The 15,364-nt window shown below is 42.4% G+C and overlaps 1 protein-coding gene across 1 annotated transcript in view; it reads right to left on the bottom strand.

The window, feature by feature from the left end:
- Nucleotides 1–3,937: 3,937 nt before the first annotated feature.
- ROR1 (receptor tyrosine kinase like orphan receptor 1) overlaps nucleotides 3,938–15,364 on the bottom strand; it is a gene marked incomplete at its 3' end in the record, with an annotated part of 53,848 nt that continues 42,421 nt past the window's right edge. The window contains exons 5-8 of the mRNA XM_082002836.1: nucleotides 14,923–15,240; nucleotides 13,785–14,030; nucleotides 9,232–9,443; nucleotides 3,938–5,362 (exon numbers count right to left, since the gene is read on the bottom strand). Of these exons, the coding sequence (XP_081858962.1) occupies nucleotides 3,938–5,362; nucleotides 9,232–9,443; nucleotides 13,785–14,030; nucleotides 14,923–15,240 (2,201 nt within the window). The remainder of the gene's footprint in view (nucleotides 5,363–9,231; nucleotides 9,444–13,784; nucleotides 14,031–14,922; nucleotides 15,241–15,364) is intronic.

Raw genomic sequence — 15,364 nt, 5'->3', positions numbered from 1 at the left:
TTTCTTCTTTTACAGAAATATAAGCTAACCTGGTGGGAATGAGATTCTCCAGATTGAAGGCTTACTAAACAGTGTTTATTCAGAGTTTTATTTCCAAACCTCTAGAGCTTCTCAATCCATTACTGCATTTCCAACAGCCTTGGCTGTCCCGTCTCTTTGAAGGAAGAAGGGATGACGATTCTAGCATGCAGCATTAGGAATCTGGAGAATTCTCTCTTCCTTCGTTTGCCATGAAAATAGCTTTCATCTGTATGTCTGCATAACCACCTGAGGTGTAGTTCCGTAATTTCTGGCACCATTTCTTTTCCACGCTATTTAATTGGTTTTTAGAAGATTTTTTCCCTCTAACCTCTCCCGGATGAATCCCTGCCTCTCCGCACTAGCATTCGTTCCCAACGCGCCGGTTGTGAGCCAGACTGTGATTTCAGCCGCACAGTTCACGAACTTCACCCGCTGAGAGAGGGAGAGAAGGGCGGGAAGGGGACTTTGCAAGAGTTTTCAGGTGTATTGTTCAGTGCTGGTTTACATCTGTGAGTCTAAAAATATTTTAACCTTAAGGACTCAGCTTACTCCGAAATAAAGGAAACCCCCTAAATTGAGCTGTGAGTGGGCTTGCGCTGTAGCTCCTGTTTTTTTAACATAAAACCACAAAGTGTGTGAGGGACTATTTTATGACTCCCATTGCTGCTCCATTAAGTATTAGGTTACTGCTTTCCTATCAGGGTGATTAAAGCTAAGTATGCAAATTCACAGCCAAGCTTACCTGCGTAAGACGGCAGTCCCATGGGAGCTGTGTGCACAGCACCGACACAAGGGTGGTTTGACTCGAGCGTGGCTCATGCTTGTCTTTACAGAACTGAGCTGAATTATGGCATTATGCCTAGTAAGTTCAGATTTGAGCTGACGGGACATCTATCACTTGTCAACCCAACCGGCAGAGACCGTCTGGCTCCATGGCCGTCTTTTCCAGCCTGTGTAGATGAGAAGAGAGTCTCCTGAAGATACTTCCATTTTCTTCACACATTCACTCAGCTGAAGGCTGTTGCTTGACAGCGGTGAGCAAATACTTTGGTATCATTGATCATGACACCTCGGTAACTTTTTCAGCCATGTTTTGGCACAAATGTCTATGTGTCAGCTATAGCGCAAAGCTTCGTAGTTCTCCATTGGATTCATAGTTCTGCATTCGCTTCATTTACAGCATCTTCTTTACTGAAGATTTTGCAGTAACAGCATAACCTAAGGACCACAGACTTGTTTGGCTGCATATAGTTTCTTCTGTTTCTGAAACTAGACGCTTACGAAGTGGCAGCCTGTCTTTAAACTGGCACTGTTGAAATTTCAAGCCCTTAATGGTCCAAGATAAGAAATCCCATAGGAAAAATGGGTGGGAAAAAAGGCTTCTTCCTTCTCACTGTGTTTGATGCTTAAATGGAAAAGAATTGTTTGCACTGATGCAACCACTCGAAAAAATGTGCAGGAGTAGATGAGAGAAAAGATGGATCAAGAACGACAATGCAGTTACTGTTGAACAAGATGCCAAGCGAGCGCTGCAAAGCTGTGTATGTGTGTAAGTGAGAAAGGGCAATTCCTGAGCCGCTGGTTACGTTAATAGCTATGGCTCAGAGAAAAAGATCTCATCCATTCCTGTAAAACGCCTCTTTTCAAAAATAATTTTTTCGCATTTGAATCTGATAACCTGACACAGATACAGAAGTTAGTAAGATGTAATTACTGTCTGAATCTTCAGTCAAGACTAAATTTTAGCTAACATGTAACATATTTTCATTACTGATCCAGACATAAATTCAGTCCACATGGAAGCTGACATCTCAGGCTCATAAAGTATCTCAGAAGTCACAGAAGTCCTTACTATATAATTACCGACTGTTCTGAATCTGCAAGCACGGTTTCACGTCTGCGCAACGGAGAGGAAGCCTGAGAGCTCCGGATGCAGCAGCAACACAACATACCACGAAAGCTCAGGCGGCGCAGCAGGACGCAAAACTTGAGCGAGGGGCTGAAAGGGCGATGCTGGCCCTTGGTACGGAGCTAAACGGCACCGATGAGATCCCAGCAAAGACTGCATCGTTCTCACAGGGTGGTTACGCCGTCCTGCTTCTTTTGTGTGCTCTGCAAATATTAGCACAGCACACATTCATTTAAGCCTCTGGATGTTACCCCTAAGTAATCTGTCTGCAAATATTATTTGCAAAACTCTCATGTCCCATTCAAGCGAGCATTTCGGCAGACTCCCTACCTGAGCTGAGCGAGCAAATTTTAGCGCTCTGCCAAATACAAAACTTCAAATATCTTACACCAAGATGGAGGAAATACTGGTAAGTTTATGTTAAAACAATGTTTTAATAAACAGCAGCATAAAATAATCAGTGTTTAATATCATCTCCGGCATGTGAAATACAAAAATGCACATATCTTAATTATAAAATAGCCTTTGTTGTTACATTTTCATGCTTGCCTAATTGAAATGCCCATAATTAATAAATCAATCATCAAGTAATACAGTGATTAAATGCATGCAGTGAAAACAAAGAAAAATATTTGTATAAGGTAGTGGCTGAATATCACCATAATATATTTCAAGAACATCTACATCAGGTTAAAAATAAAAAGAAACAGACCGAGATATAAAATGCAGAGATGTATTTTCACTTCTGCTGTACAAAACATTATCACACTTTTGTGCAAAAAGATAAAAATAAAGTCATATTATACAACATTGTCAACTGAGCGAAAGATTGTTTTCGTTCCGTGTACAATAAAAATACTATTCAGTACAAAAAAGTCTGTGAAAAACTGTAACATACACAGCACTTTTGTAACTCATAAAGTGGTTTCAAATGAATAATCTAGATTGTGTATACCTGAATGAATTTTTAGTAATTATACAAATGTCGTATTTCTAAGTTGAAAGTTCTCACTAATTCACATTATTAGAACCGATAGACAAAATTGCTATCAATGGATTTGCTGCCTGATGGAATGTGAGTTTCCCTCTTTTCAGGGTTACTGGAGTCATAGTCACTGAAATTACACATTGATCTGAAACAATAAATATTCCTGGGAAAACTGATTGTCATGTATAAAATTGCGCTTTGGAGCTTTTCCATTAAACAGTTGCATAGCAACAAAAGGATATAAAATTTCTGCTTTAACTACTAGATTATGAAATGTTGTCTTTGAGTAAGTTGATTCAGGTTCTGAAATTAAAACACTTCAATTTAATTTCCTTTAAGGCAATTTCTTAGAACTCCAGCCTTCTTTAGCAGCCAACAGCAGATGATTTTTGTAGACTGCAAGTTGATAACTCAAGCTGTTGTGCTGTCATATAAATGACTTTTTTTGGTCTGAATCTGAACTCAGACTCCTAACTTAACAAAAGACCAAAATCCTACCTGAAGTAATTAATTCAGCTCTCAGATCACATATTTGAAACATAATCCTTGACTGCAAAATTTACAAATATTTTAACTAGCTATTGGAACTGAAATTGCACACCCAGTAGATCTCCAAATATTTGCATCTCCTAAAAAAGAGACAGATATTAAAACATGTTTTCAGTACAAAAAAATTGCTGTGATTTAAACCACATCAGAGGTTTAAAAAGCTGTGAGAAAGCGTATGATAAAATGTTTTTACTACCAAAAAAAAAAAAATCCCCCTTCCCTTTTTTGAATTGTCGGCGGCACTTAAAGAAACGATGCGTCCATTGACAAAGCCGAGTATTCATACCACAATGACCCTTGTCTGGTTGAGTCTGCCCATCCTGTTAAGCAGTTACACTTCACAGAAGATACTTGCTGCAATGTCTGTTAAACAACCAGAGGACTCTTTAATAAAATATTTGAATATAAATCTTTTCTACGACTTTCTAGTTTGTGTTGTAAATAGTTATATTTACAAAGGCCTCGCTTATTTACAATTCAGCTGAAATCATAGATTCATTAGGTCCATGGATGCTGGAGTCTCCTAATAGGGAAGACTGCTTTGAGTCAATTTTGTACGGTTTTTGAGTTTTATTTCCAAAGACTGTAATACCGATTCCCCCTGGATGACTAGGAATTGACATATGAGATAGCAAAGGAATATTTGCTTCCTGGTTGGATCCCGAAGATGGCAAACTAGTGACGTGACCTGTGCTAGTGGATCCGCTGGCGCTGCTCGGAGAACGACTCTTTGGAGGAGGACAGTGCTGGATTACCCTGGGTGGACCTTGCGGCTGATAGTGGGCAGCTGGGAAAGCAGCGTATCCTGGTGGAATCGGGTACCCATTGATGGGGATATATCGCTGGTTTTGAGGTATTGGTGGGCCGATGAACCCGGCGATTTGGCCTTGCGGTATACCTTGTGCTGGAAACATGTAGTTAGGGTACCTAGGATTACTGAGATTACTAACTGGACTTGCGCTGAGGGAAGTCGTTTGAGTGGTGGCATTCCCACCAGAGGGGGTAGTAGAACTAGTGTGACTTGAAAGACCCTCCCACGAGCGCAGCCTGGCATGGATTTCTTTAAATCGTGGCCTCCGGGATGGCAGATCATGCCAGCACTCTGTCATCAGGCTATACATTCTGGGAGGACAGTCTTCAGAGCAAGGCAGCAGTTGTCTTTTCCTGATCATCTCTATGACTTCTTGATTACTAAATCCATAATATGGCTGAAGTCCAAAGCTGAATATTTCCCATAAAACAACTCCAAACGACCAAATATCTGAATCGGAAGAGAATTTGCCGTACATGATTGCCTCTGGTGGCATCCAGCGAATTGGCAAGAGAGACTTGTTTTGAACTCTGTAATAATCTGCCGAGTAGATTTCTCTCGAGAGTCCAAGGTCTGAAATTTTCACATGAAGTTGTTCTCCAATTAAAATGTTACGAGCGGCGAGATCTTTATGGACAAAAAAATGACTTGATAAGTACTCCATCCCTGCTGCAATCTGGACTGCAATATGTAGGAAATCCCCATGGTCCAGGCTGGATTTTACAGTCCCATCCTCATCACTGCTGCATCCAACATCTGAATGTGGCGATCGCATGATGAGAAACTCATGGAGGTCTCCTTGGTTCATGTACTCAAAAAGCATGCAGACAGGTTGCTCCTGGGTCACAACACCTAAGAGGCAAACGATGTTAGGGTGATGGAGCTCAGCCATGAGAGATGCTTCTTGCTGGAACTCTGCCCACTGCTGGGGGTTGTTAAAGTCCTTTAGTGTCTTGATAGCAACGAGCTGAGCATGATCCATTCCTGGAAGGTAGAGATGTCCTTTGTAGATCTTGCCGAAAGCACATTCACCCAGTTCTTCCATGAAACGAACGGCAGACAGAGGCAACTCCTTAGCCTTACTCTGTTAAAGAAACGACAGCAAAAACATGTCAGAAAAATAGGTCTGAAAACATATTCTTAAGAAAAAGATCTTTTTGCACAGGATGTCTGAAAGCCAAGCAGACCGACACGGGAACTCCCTGGGCCGCATACCCATTTGGCAACAATCCTGCTCAGCCCTGCAAGACACGGCGCTGGTGTGACAACATCAGTCCCAGGCCAGATACAGCCTGAGGGACACCAGTATCCCAACATCGGGAAAGCTCAGGGCTGAGTGCTGCTTAATCTCCCTGTGCACACTGTTCCAAACCTAAATTTAGAATTACTTTTTACCCTCTACAGAAGATCAGATAAAAGTAGTAAATATTAGATCTAAAAACATGCAGGAACCATCAGCATTTCAGCAAAGGCATTTATATACTTGGGCTTGGGCATTTATATACTTAAAATTGAATCTGACTGATTTCAGGAATTGAAGCAATTCACATACTTTAAGTAAGTACATGCTGAAGTGTTTTCTGGGCCAGGGCCTAAAGTTTTAGCAGAAAACCTTTTTGTGAAAACTACGTCCTCGTAGCCAATTCTTCCTCGACTTTGCTGTTAACCCTCCAGTGTACAGTAGAGACTACTTCTGTTCACACTTGACTGAACGTTCAGTCTTGAAACATGCGGTCAAAGAAGGCAGGCAAACGTTTTTAAAACTCTGTTGTTATTCTGGGTGCATACATTCACTCCTAGGTCATAAAGAAGTTGTATTATTTTCAGACGTTAACTTCCACATGTGCTTGTAACACCTACACCCAGACCCACTCATTTAGGGTCCTCAGTAGTAGTAGTAATTCAAGGCTAACGAGTTTGGGATCTATGTTTCATAAATTAGTGTAAACATTAGCATTTGCATTCCTGAAATATCGTAACGGCAGTTTTACAGCAGCAATGTAGGAAAAGAACGGACATTTTAAAAAATCATTAAAAAATAGCATTTTAAAATAAATGAATTTGAATTGTATTGACACTGTTTTTAGAATAATAACAACAACAACAACAATAATAAAAACAACAATAATAATAACAACAATAATAAAGCCATTTAAGCAGGCAGCCAGTAGACTGTACGGTGATAGCAGGAAATTAGCTATATTGTTGAGGAACAGATGGTTTATATTATACAAATCCTTTAGGCTAAAACTTGTTTAGGTCTGGCATATTGTAAATTATATTTTAGTAATGAAAGTGAAATGACCTCTGTCTGACCTGAGGCTGGGTTCGTCTGTTTGAACCAACATAGCGGAAAACTATGAAAGAAAATGAAGTCATAAAGTTTTGGCAGGAAGGGCTCATTTCAAGTTAAGCGGTTATAAATCTGCTTAGTTTTTGTTTGACAAGTATTTGTCATACATCGGTGTACAAAATGTAAAGAAGTGTAAAATACACACGAGGCAGCACGCCAAAGTAAACCGAGTACAAAGGGAGAGCAGTAAGAGTGAAGCCCACCACCTCTATCTCTTTATCGGCTCCTTCCATTAGGTGAATGACAAGACGAGCTTAGTTTATTATATTTTTTGAAGGCAATTAAAATCCCTTAAAACTGAAACAGGCTTTTGGATGAAATGCTAACATTTTTATTTGTACGAGTAAACGCATATCTACCTCAGCTGGAGCTTGAAGCCTGAGCCTGTTTTTACCCAATGTTGACATTAATACTGGATACAGTATTTGAAAATAGGATTCTACTTCCTTCCTTTTAAAATTTTGTTTGAAAGGCAATTGAAACATTTGAGACAGGCAGAGCTGGGTTTCCCAGTGGGAACATTTAGAATTAGCATAAATAAGACAGAAAGCTTTTTGCAGCATATCATTTTGAACATAAAAAGAAAACAGCGCAGTCTGTATTTGCAAACATTTCTGGGCAAGTCGCTTTCCTATGTCGTGAGCATAAGGCATGAGTGCGTCGGCAGTCTAGGTGGAAACTGTGACCTCATTAAAATTATGTCGACGTTCCCACTATCTTCAGTTTAGCCAGGATGGTACCCCAACTATCTAGTAGAATGGGAGCTAAGAAGCAAATCCAAACGTAACAAAATATTCCACGGAGGTTGAATGCAAGATGTAGTTTTGACGCTTACCTGATTGAATGGTTTTTGTACTGTTACCAACATTTTGATATACAGTTACTCTAAGCCGTACACGAAAGTTGAAATTAAGAACTTCACAGGAAAATCAAGATCAAATCACTGGGCCAGTGTGTGTGGGACAGAGAAGCGAAAATATAACAACAGACCAAACTCTGTCCGGCCGCCCTGAAGAGATACCTCGCACAACAGCCCTGCTGGCATCACAACAGCAGGACCCAGGGCCTGCAACACTATTTAAAACGGGAGTCCCAGTGTAAGCATTACGCCGTGTAAAAACATCTCCATATGCAATGGGCAAAAGCAGCACTGCATTTTCCACACAGCTGCACAGCGGGTTTGCTTTTCTCGCTGACTTAAAAGGAGTCTCCTACTCTTTCTCGGAGCTAGTGGTGAGCTGGAGTTTTCCTCTGCAACAACTTTCTGTGTCTGTCTGTGCCGCACCGAGACTGCGGCTCCATAGACACACGGAGCAGCACCCCTGGAAGAGCAACTACTGCCTGGGTGGCACAGCTCCATCCATCCCTGCCCCTTGCACTGCACTCCCACTGCTCATGGGATACAGCTACTTCACTCATTTTCCCTGGGCTGCCACAATTAACTCTTTATAACCTAATTCTACAAACTCGACATTTAAGAGCAAGCAATAGTGGCATCCCGGAGCTGCTTTACTGAACTTAAGAAGAAAACTACTCCAGAATTTATTCAGACATGGAGAACACAGCTCCTGAAATACAAAGGTAACCTTTCCTGATGCTGACTGATAAGCTCTGCTAAAGCAATACCTACAGCAACAATATTTGAAGATTAAGAGTTCACATTGCTGAAACTCAGTAAAACCAGAATTTGGATTCATTTTGCTATGTCATTTTCTAACAAAAAAGCCAGCTTACTCAAGGGCATGTCTGAGCGTTTCAGATACTACAGTCTACACAGTTTCTATTCTAATTACTTGTAGATTTTTTTTTTTCCCCACTCTGAAATGCTTCAAAAGAACAATCTCCATCACGTTGTTGAAGAGAATTGGCATGGTGTGAAAAAACAGGCAAGTACTCTTTTATTCTGCCTGTAGGTGGCAGAAGGCGGTTACAGCCCTGAAACGGGCCATACATACAGGTTTGCAAACTGGCTGCCCTGCCAATAAACAAGGAGTTCAAGGTTAATCACGCTTAAATCTTAAATGATGTTAAAAAATGCTTCATGAACCTGGGACAACAGTGAAGCAAAACAATACCAGCAACAAGAGCCACCATGTATCAGCTGTGCTGGCCAGAACTGCAGGCAGATTGTTGAGGCTCTGTTTTGGTAATTTCACTTTTTAACTGAGAGAATGGGAAAGCCTGAAAAAACATGGAACAAATCTTTCCAAACTGATTTCAGCTGAGTGAAAGATGACACATGACTACAACAGACATTTGGAAAAAGTCTCTTGAGAAAAAGCTGAACCACATCTTTACCTGCACTACTTTCTAACTTAAATGAGGCAATTTAGAGATGCTTCCGTAATAGGTTGCTTGCTTTATTACAAAAACTCCATCTCCTATTTATCCAGATACGTGGACACATAGGAATTACCTCCACAGGTCCAGCACACTTGCTATGTTGCTGATGAGAAAAGTCCTTATAAAAATTACAGCTGAAGGCACCAGCAGAAACCGCAAGTTGGAAATCAGCTTAAAATTTCAGCGCCGAGTTGATCAAAGTATCTCACTCTCTACCTTTACAGACAGCAAATGTCAAAGCAGAAATAAGGGATTACCTTTGGTTTATAGGCATTGAGCATTGACATCTCCACATTTTGTCCTCTTACGTGTTTAGGCTGTCTTTGAACGGGAGGGGAGGATGACTTCTGATTGTTGCGACAGATGCAGATGAAGAAGAAAAGCAAGGCTATGGCCAAGGGAATAGTAACACTTGGCACCAGGATATACAGGATTTCCATTTTATTCTTTTCCTTGGAATCCTTATAATCTGGTTCAGAAAAAAAAACAAAACCAAAAACAATGAATGAAGTATCCCACAGAGTCAAATACATCCCTGGGTCAACTAGAAGTGTTAAGAAGAATAAAACATTCAGGTAATACTACTGCGATCCACCTTGAATGCTGTTTTATTTCCTTAATATTAAACAGAGCAATTCATTTTGTTGAGTAACATTTCTGTAAGAACACAGAATGGCCAGGAACAATTTCCCTGCTGCATGTCAGTTCAAACCTACTTACGGTCATGAAACAGCTGAATACTGTGAGGTGGCTATTGCTTGAGGTGAAACGAAGTAATGGTCTAATACAGGTCCACAGAAAATTTAATTTCTAAAATAGCTTATGGAAGAGAGGCTCTGGTGGGATTATGGACTCATTTTAATATGTATATTGTATTATGTATATTATGTATATTTAATATGCTTTGGTGCCATAGTTTCCTTAATCCAAGAGAAACGTGGGGAGCTGTTAAAAAGAATAGTTTTATCCCCTCATTTATTTCCACCCTCCGGTTCTCAGCATCTCCTAGCATTGTCCAAACCATCCATGTGGTCACTCAGGGCACTGGATCAAACAATGTGCAACTGAAAACTTATTTTCTAGTTACTTTTAGGTGCAGGAGCAGGACAATTAGGGACTCTAGAGCAGAAGAAATGGCGAACACCTGGCAAACGGGAAGAAATGCACAGAAATGGCAAGAAATAGAGAGTGGTCCTGTTTTTTAACCCAGAAGCTAGGAAAGAGGTTCAGAAAGTCTGAACACAGACAAAAGCTGTAGCATGATCTTAAAAAAGAATCTTACACACTAGGACTTGGTCTTAGTAGGATTAACGGGCTAATGGGAAAACCCACCCCTCTACCAACTATTCACTAATAGAGTGTCATCTGAGCAGGGTGGCAAATGCTGGCACAAAGGACACAGCAATGATAGCTGAAAAGAAAGCTAGAGCACAGATAAAAAAGAAGGATCCAGAAGAGGTTGGGAAGCCAGTTTATTTAACATAGTGTGAATGCTAGCTGCAATATTTGCTCCCTCTGCACACAGCTCTCTTCACAGCTATGGAGCAAGTGATTAATTTTAGAAACGTGAAACTCTCTTCTACCAGTGCCCAGCAAGGGACAGCCGGGACATCAGACACTCACCTCCCTCCAGCTGGCTCTGGTTTCACAGGGCACGTTGCCTGGAGGAAAGGTGCAGCAGGAGAGGAAAGAGAGGCTTTGGGAAGGAGCTCATGTCCTCGCGTTCACGCAGCACCCGCTTGCATCGACAAGGACGTACCTTCCAGCCGGAGTGCTCTGAGCACGGCGATGCTGAAGCCTGCTTTGCTCTGGTGCTTCCCAGGAGCATTCATAAAGTTTAGGGTATAATTATGCACGGATTAACACACTAACTATAGGGCACCCTGGGAACTCTGAAGATCACCTTGGAGATGATCACCTTGCAGGACTGGTGGCCGCAGTTGTTTCCGAGGGAGATGGTGAATATCTGCAGCAGCATGAGGCTTAGCAGATTCTGGCAGAATGGGGATGTTTGATTATTCCTACAGGGTCATTCCAGTTTGTTTGCCTGTGTTTTCCAGGCTGGATTTGTAGAAGTGCTTAGCAGCCCACACAGATATCTTTTATGCACTTAATTAAATATGAACTTGATCTGAAGCTTGGGTTTGACTCAAATTGTGACAGAGGCAAAGTTCAAATGGTTCTGGATGTCACTTTGCATAACCTCTCCTCTTACAGGCTCGCGCTGTCCTTCTGCTCCCCCCACACTTCTTTTTGACCATTCTTTTTAGATTAGGTTTCAGTTGCGAGGTAGTCCAAATATTTCTACAGCCTTTGGGAAACAAGAGAGGACTGAAGTACCGTCCCCATTACAGTCTCCCTGTGCCCAGCAGAAAGTCAGTGTGTGCCCTCGCCCTGTCTTCAGCGGACATCCAGCTCTACAGCATGGACCCTCTGCGGGTTTCCTTCATGAGTTGCTGCCCTCTAGCACAGACACACAATCAGTGCCTTTTCCCTCTCCTTCAAAACCTTCTTATGTTTGTCTTTGCTAAGCCTCATGCTCGAATTGCTCCACATTTCACATCTTCCTATATTCAGGCTGACAAACTTTTTATGAAACAAATCTATGGCAGCTTGTGAGACAACTGAAAGATACAGTTGAAGAAAGAAAAAGAAAGCATCAGCACGAGGCAGACGGAGACCTGGGCACTAGTTCATCACCTGAGCTATTCCAGTCAAAGGGAATTATTATTCTTATTAAGTAGCAGCCCCTGCCGTGAAGCCTCATTAGGTTAATAGGTTTCTTGGGAGCCACCCTAATTAAATTCATTTCCCATCTAGGCATGTCCTGGTGAGGCAGAACGCACAATGCTTATTAAAATGTGCCTGAAATGGCTCTTTCAGCCAGTGCAAAACCAGATGAATGCAAGTCCCACATGGTATTTTGGATTCAATATGCAGATTAGCATTTAACAATTAAATTACTACTCACCTGATATAGCTCTATTTGTCTGCATTTAGAATAATAATGCCATGTAACCCAGCTGTACAGCGAGTACCATTTAAGGCAGTGGTGAGAGGTAATTAAAACCCTTGTCAGGAATTCTTCAAGCCAGCCAGCCTATCTCATTTATTATCTAGTAAAACGTTCAAATCAGAGACTTTTGCAACACATCCAACAGCGTCCTGCTTTCAGCTCTTTCAGATAGATCAAACAACTGAGCCAGTCCTGGGGTCTCAGGGCCCATCTAGAGGGAGCCTGGCAAGCAGCCTCCCCCCATCAACTCGTAATTACCCCATTATCCAGAAGCTGTGGAAAACGCAAAATACACATGGCTGAAGGTCGTACAGCGACAACGCAGTGGAGTACAGAAAGCTCAGAGACTCCTGAGCTTGCCCAAACCGAGTGGCCCAAATCCCCTGGGGCTGAGCTACGCCTCCTCATCCCGACCAGCCCAGGCGTCTGCGCCTGCAGCCGTGCAGCTCCCAGGGTGGAGAGCTGAGAGCCAACAGTATGCTAAGGGGAGTCCTGCTGACTGCTACTTGGATCCAGATTTTTGTACTGAAGGGCTGAGAAAGATCTCCAGAACAGTTTATATAGATTGAACTATTCTTGTGCAGTCAGTCTATCACTGTGCCTAATTAAGAAGAAAAATAACAGAAGTTAAACGCACCAAAGTAATAGCAACAGAGATACAGGACTCTGAAAAGCGTTTATGAATGTTAGAGAGGGTTTGAGATGCACATGATATAGCCCAGACTGTCTGCCTTTCCCCTGATCTACTCTTTCAGTAAGAACATAATTTAGATCCCATTTTGGCATCAGTTCCCATCTTTCCATTAATTGAAAAAGACTTTGGAGCAGGCTCAGAACATGTCTCACTGCAGGAATGTTCATAACCATAACCAGAAATAATTTAATTTGGTTCTGGCTATCGAACAGTAACATCAAAAGGTATCTCCTTTCCAAGGGGAAAGGTAATGTTAGTGTGACAATTTGTAGGCAACACAAAATTTTCGGAGAAACTTTGTACCGTGAATTTCCAGCACATTTCTGGGTGTATTTCTGGCATGTACATGCAAATAGCTGCAGTTTTTTTCTTGGCATGCTATCAATATTGTTATTTCTAAATGCAGATAAAAAATTAGGAACCATTTGTTCAGGTCTTCCATCCACTTCCCCCAGGTCTTAGAAAAGCAGAATAAAATGAGAGCTGAATCTCCATTTTGTTCATTTTGCAAAACCAAAGTGCAGCCAAACACATTGGCTGTAAACACAAACTTAAAATACAGTTAAGAGGATCTGGCAAGATCACCTCTATTTTTTAAACACGGCCTGAGCTCCGTTAAGTGAGGTTTGCATTTATTAAAATGGCTCTTAATAAAACAAGTGAAATGGAGAACATTTTATAACCACGTTGTGGATCAGTGTCAACAGTGCCACTTCTGTGATCCGATTTAATTTGGACTAAGATGGTGTATTGATCATAATGGCAACCAGAAAGCCTGGGACACTTGGGCTGGCAACGCGCTGCTGCTTCACCACCTTCTGGCGAGTGCTCAGGTACTCCCTAGTGAAATATTTTCACGCCACCACTTAGCCAGCTGCATGGGCAGTAAGTGCTTGAAGGTCTCCTCAGAGCGGGGATGCTGTGGCTTTAGCTACAAACAGTGTAGTCAGCCTTTCCTACAGCTCTCTTTTCAGGGATTCAAAACAGACGCTTCCTGCACAGCTCCTCGGAGCTCCTGTTTTGCAGGACAGCGGTATGGATGTGACAAAACAGTTCCCCTTTTTGTTCCAAAATGAAACATAAAAAAGGTCAGTAATTACCACATGCCGGGACGTCACAAAGCTCAGACTTAAAATTCTCATCTAAGGTGAAGCACCACGGAGCGTCCTTCTGGTTCCCTGGGTTGCGGCAGTAGGAGTGGCCCCCATTGAGCTCGGGGTACCTGATGGCGGTGAAGGTGTGGGTGTGGGGGTACTGCGAGTTCCACGGCTGGCACTGCCGCCCCGACCTGGTCACGCTCACCGTTCCCCGGTAATCTACTCCTGTGCTGTTGTAGCATTTGTGATCTGAAAAAAATAAAAATAAAAATCCCAAGCAACAGTTGGGGGCGGCAAGGCAGATGGCTGCTGCGCCCCAGGAGGGTTGGCTGCCAGCATCCCCCAGCCCCAGCGCACTGCTGCTGGCCCAGGGCTGGTAAACCCAGTTTGGGAGCACGGGCTCCCAATTTGCTGCGGCTGTAATGCAGGGCCTGCTTTGCATTCACATTCCTGGGAGGATTTAAAGCTTATGCTTCCGTAATGAAAACAGCTTATGCCAAGCGATTTTAATATAAGATACACAAAAGAAGTAAAAACGACAGTGGGAACCTGAATTGCAGCCATTATTTTCATATGAAAGTGGAGAATTTGTAGGAGCCACGTTTTACATTTGACTGTTCAGATGTATAAGGGTTGTGAACAGGCTGCAGCCCAGCCTGATCAAAGAGCAAGCTCAGCTGATGCCTAAAATTAGGCTGTATTAGGCAGGGACAGTCATGGACCCAACCTCTACAAACGTTCCTCCTGACAAGCACCCCTATAGTGCACCCATGGTCTTGCTGGAGCACGTTGGGCTGCTGTGGGAGGACAGGGAGGCTGAAGCTACCAATGTTCCTCAGTATTCAAATGCTTACACCGTCATTGTTTCCTACTTCATATGAATTAGAAAAGACCTGAAACCAATAAACAGCATTTAGCGTGAGCTCATAAGCAGCTAAATAAAACAATGAAAAAGTATCTCTGAATTTCTACCCACTTTGGACTTGCTAGGAGAGAAGTGCGGGAGCCGGGTAATTTGAGAGCACGGTGTCTGCCAGCTTTCAAAGCCCAGCACTAGCTCCAATGCTGATGCACAAGCCCTTACAGCCAGCCTTTTCACAGTGGTATTTTTTGCACAGAGAAACAGGCAGTTTTCACTTACTTTTATTTATGGGATCTGCCATTGGAATCCCAATCCGGATACAATTGACAGCTTCAGGGCTATCTGGCTGGGGAAGATCTTCGCAGTTGGGCAGCTTTAATCTCATCAGAATCATGGGATTAGATCTTGCAAAAATATACTCTGTCTGACACAGGACATTTTCCAGAATTTCACATTCATCGCGGCACAAGTCTCGTGGCTTGGGAGCAGACGAAGTCTCATCGCAGTAGGGGAAGGCGTAATGGCACAGCGAAGGAATAGCAAATTGGGAGCATTTATCCGACAAATGGCTGGAAGTGCCAATCATGGTGAAGGCAGCTGTAAAATATACAAAAGGATTTTACTTAACCCGGTGGGAATTTTACTCTGTGCTCTTGCCTTCCCAGTATAACTCTCACTTCCTATTGCGACTATTATTTTCACACGTTCAGGTGATGAACGG

This window comes from Phaethon aethereus (assembly GCF_964289735.1).
Source record: "Phaethon aethereus genome assembly, chromosome: 8".
Taxonomy (NCBI): domain Eukaryota; kingdom Metazoa; phylum Chordata; class Aves; order Phaethontiformes; family Phaethontidae; genus Phaethon; species Phaethon aethereus.
This window is presented reverse-complemented; position numbering and strand designations above follow the sequence as displayed.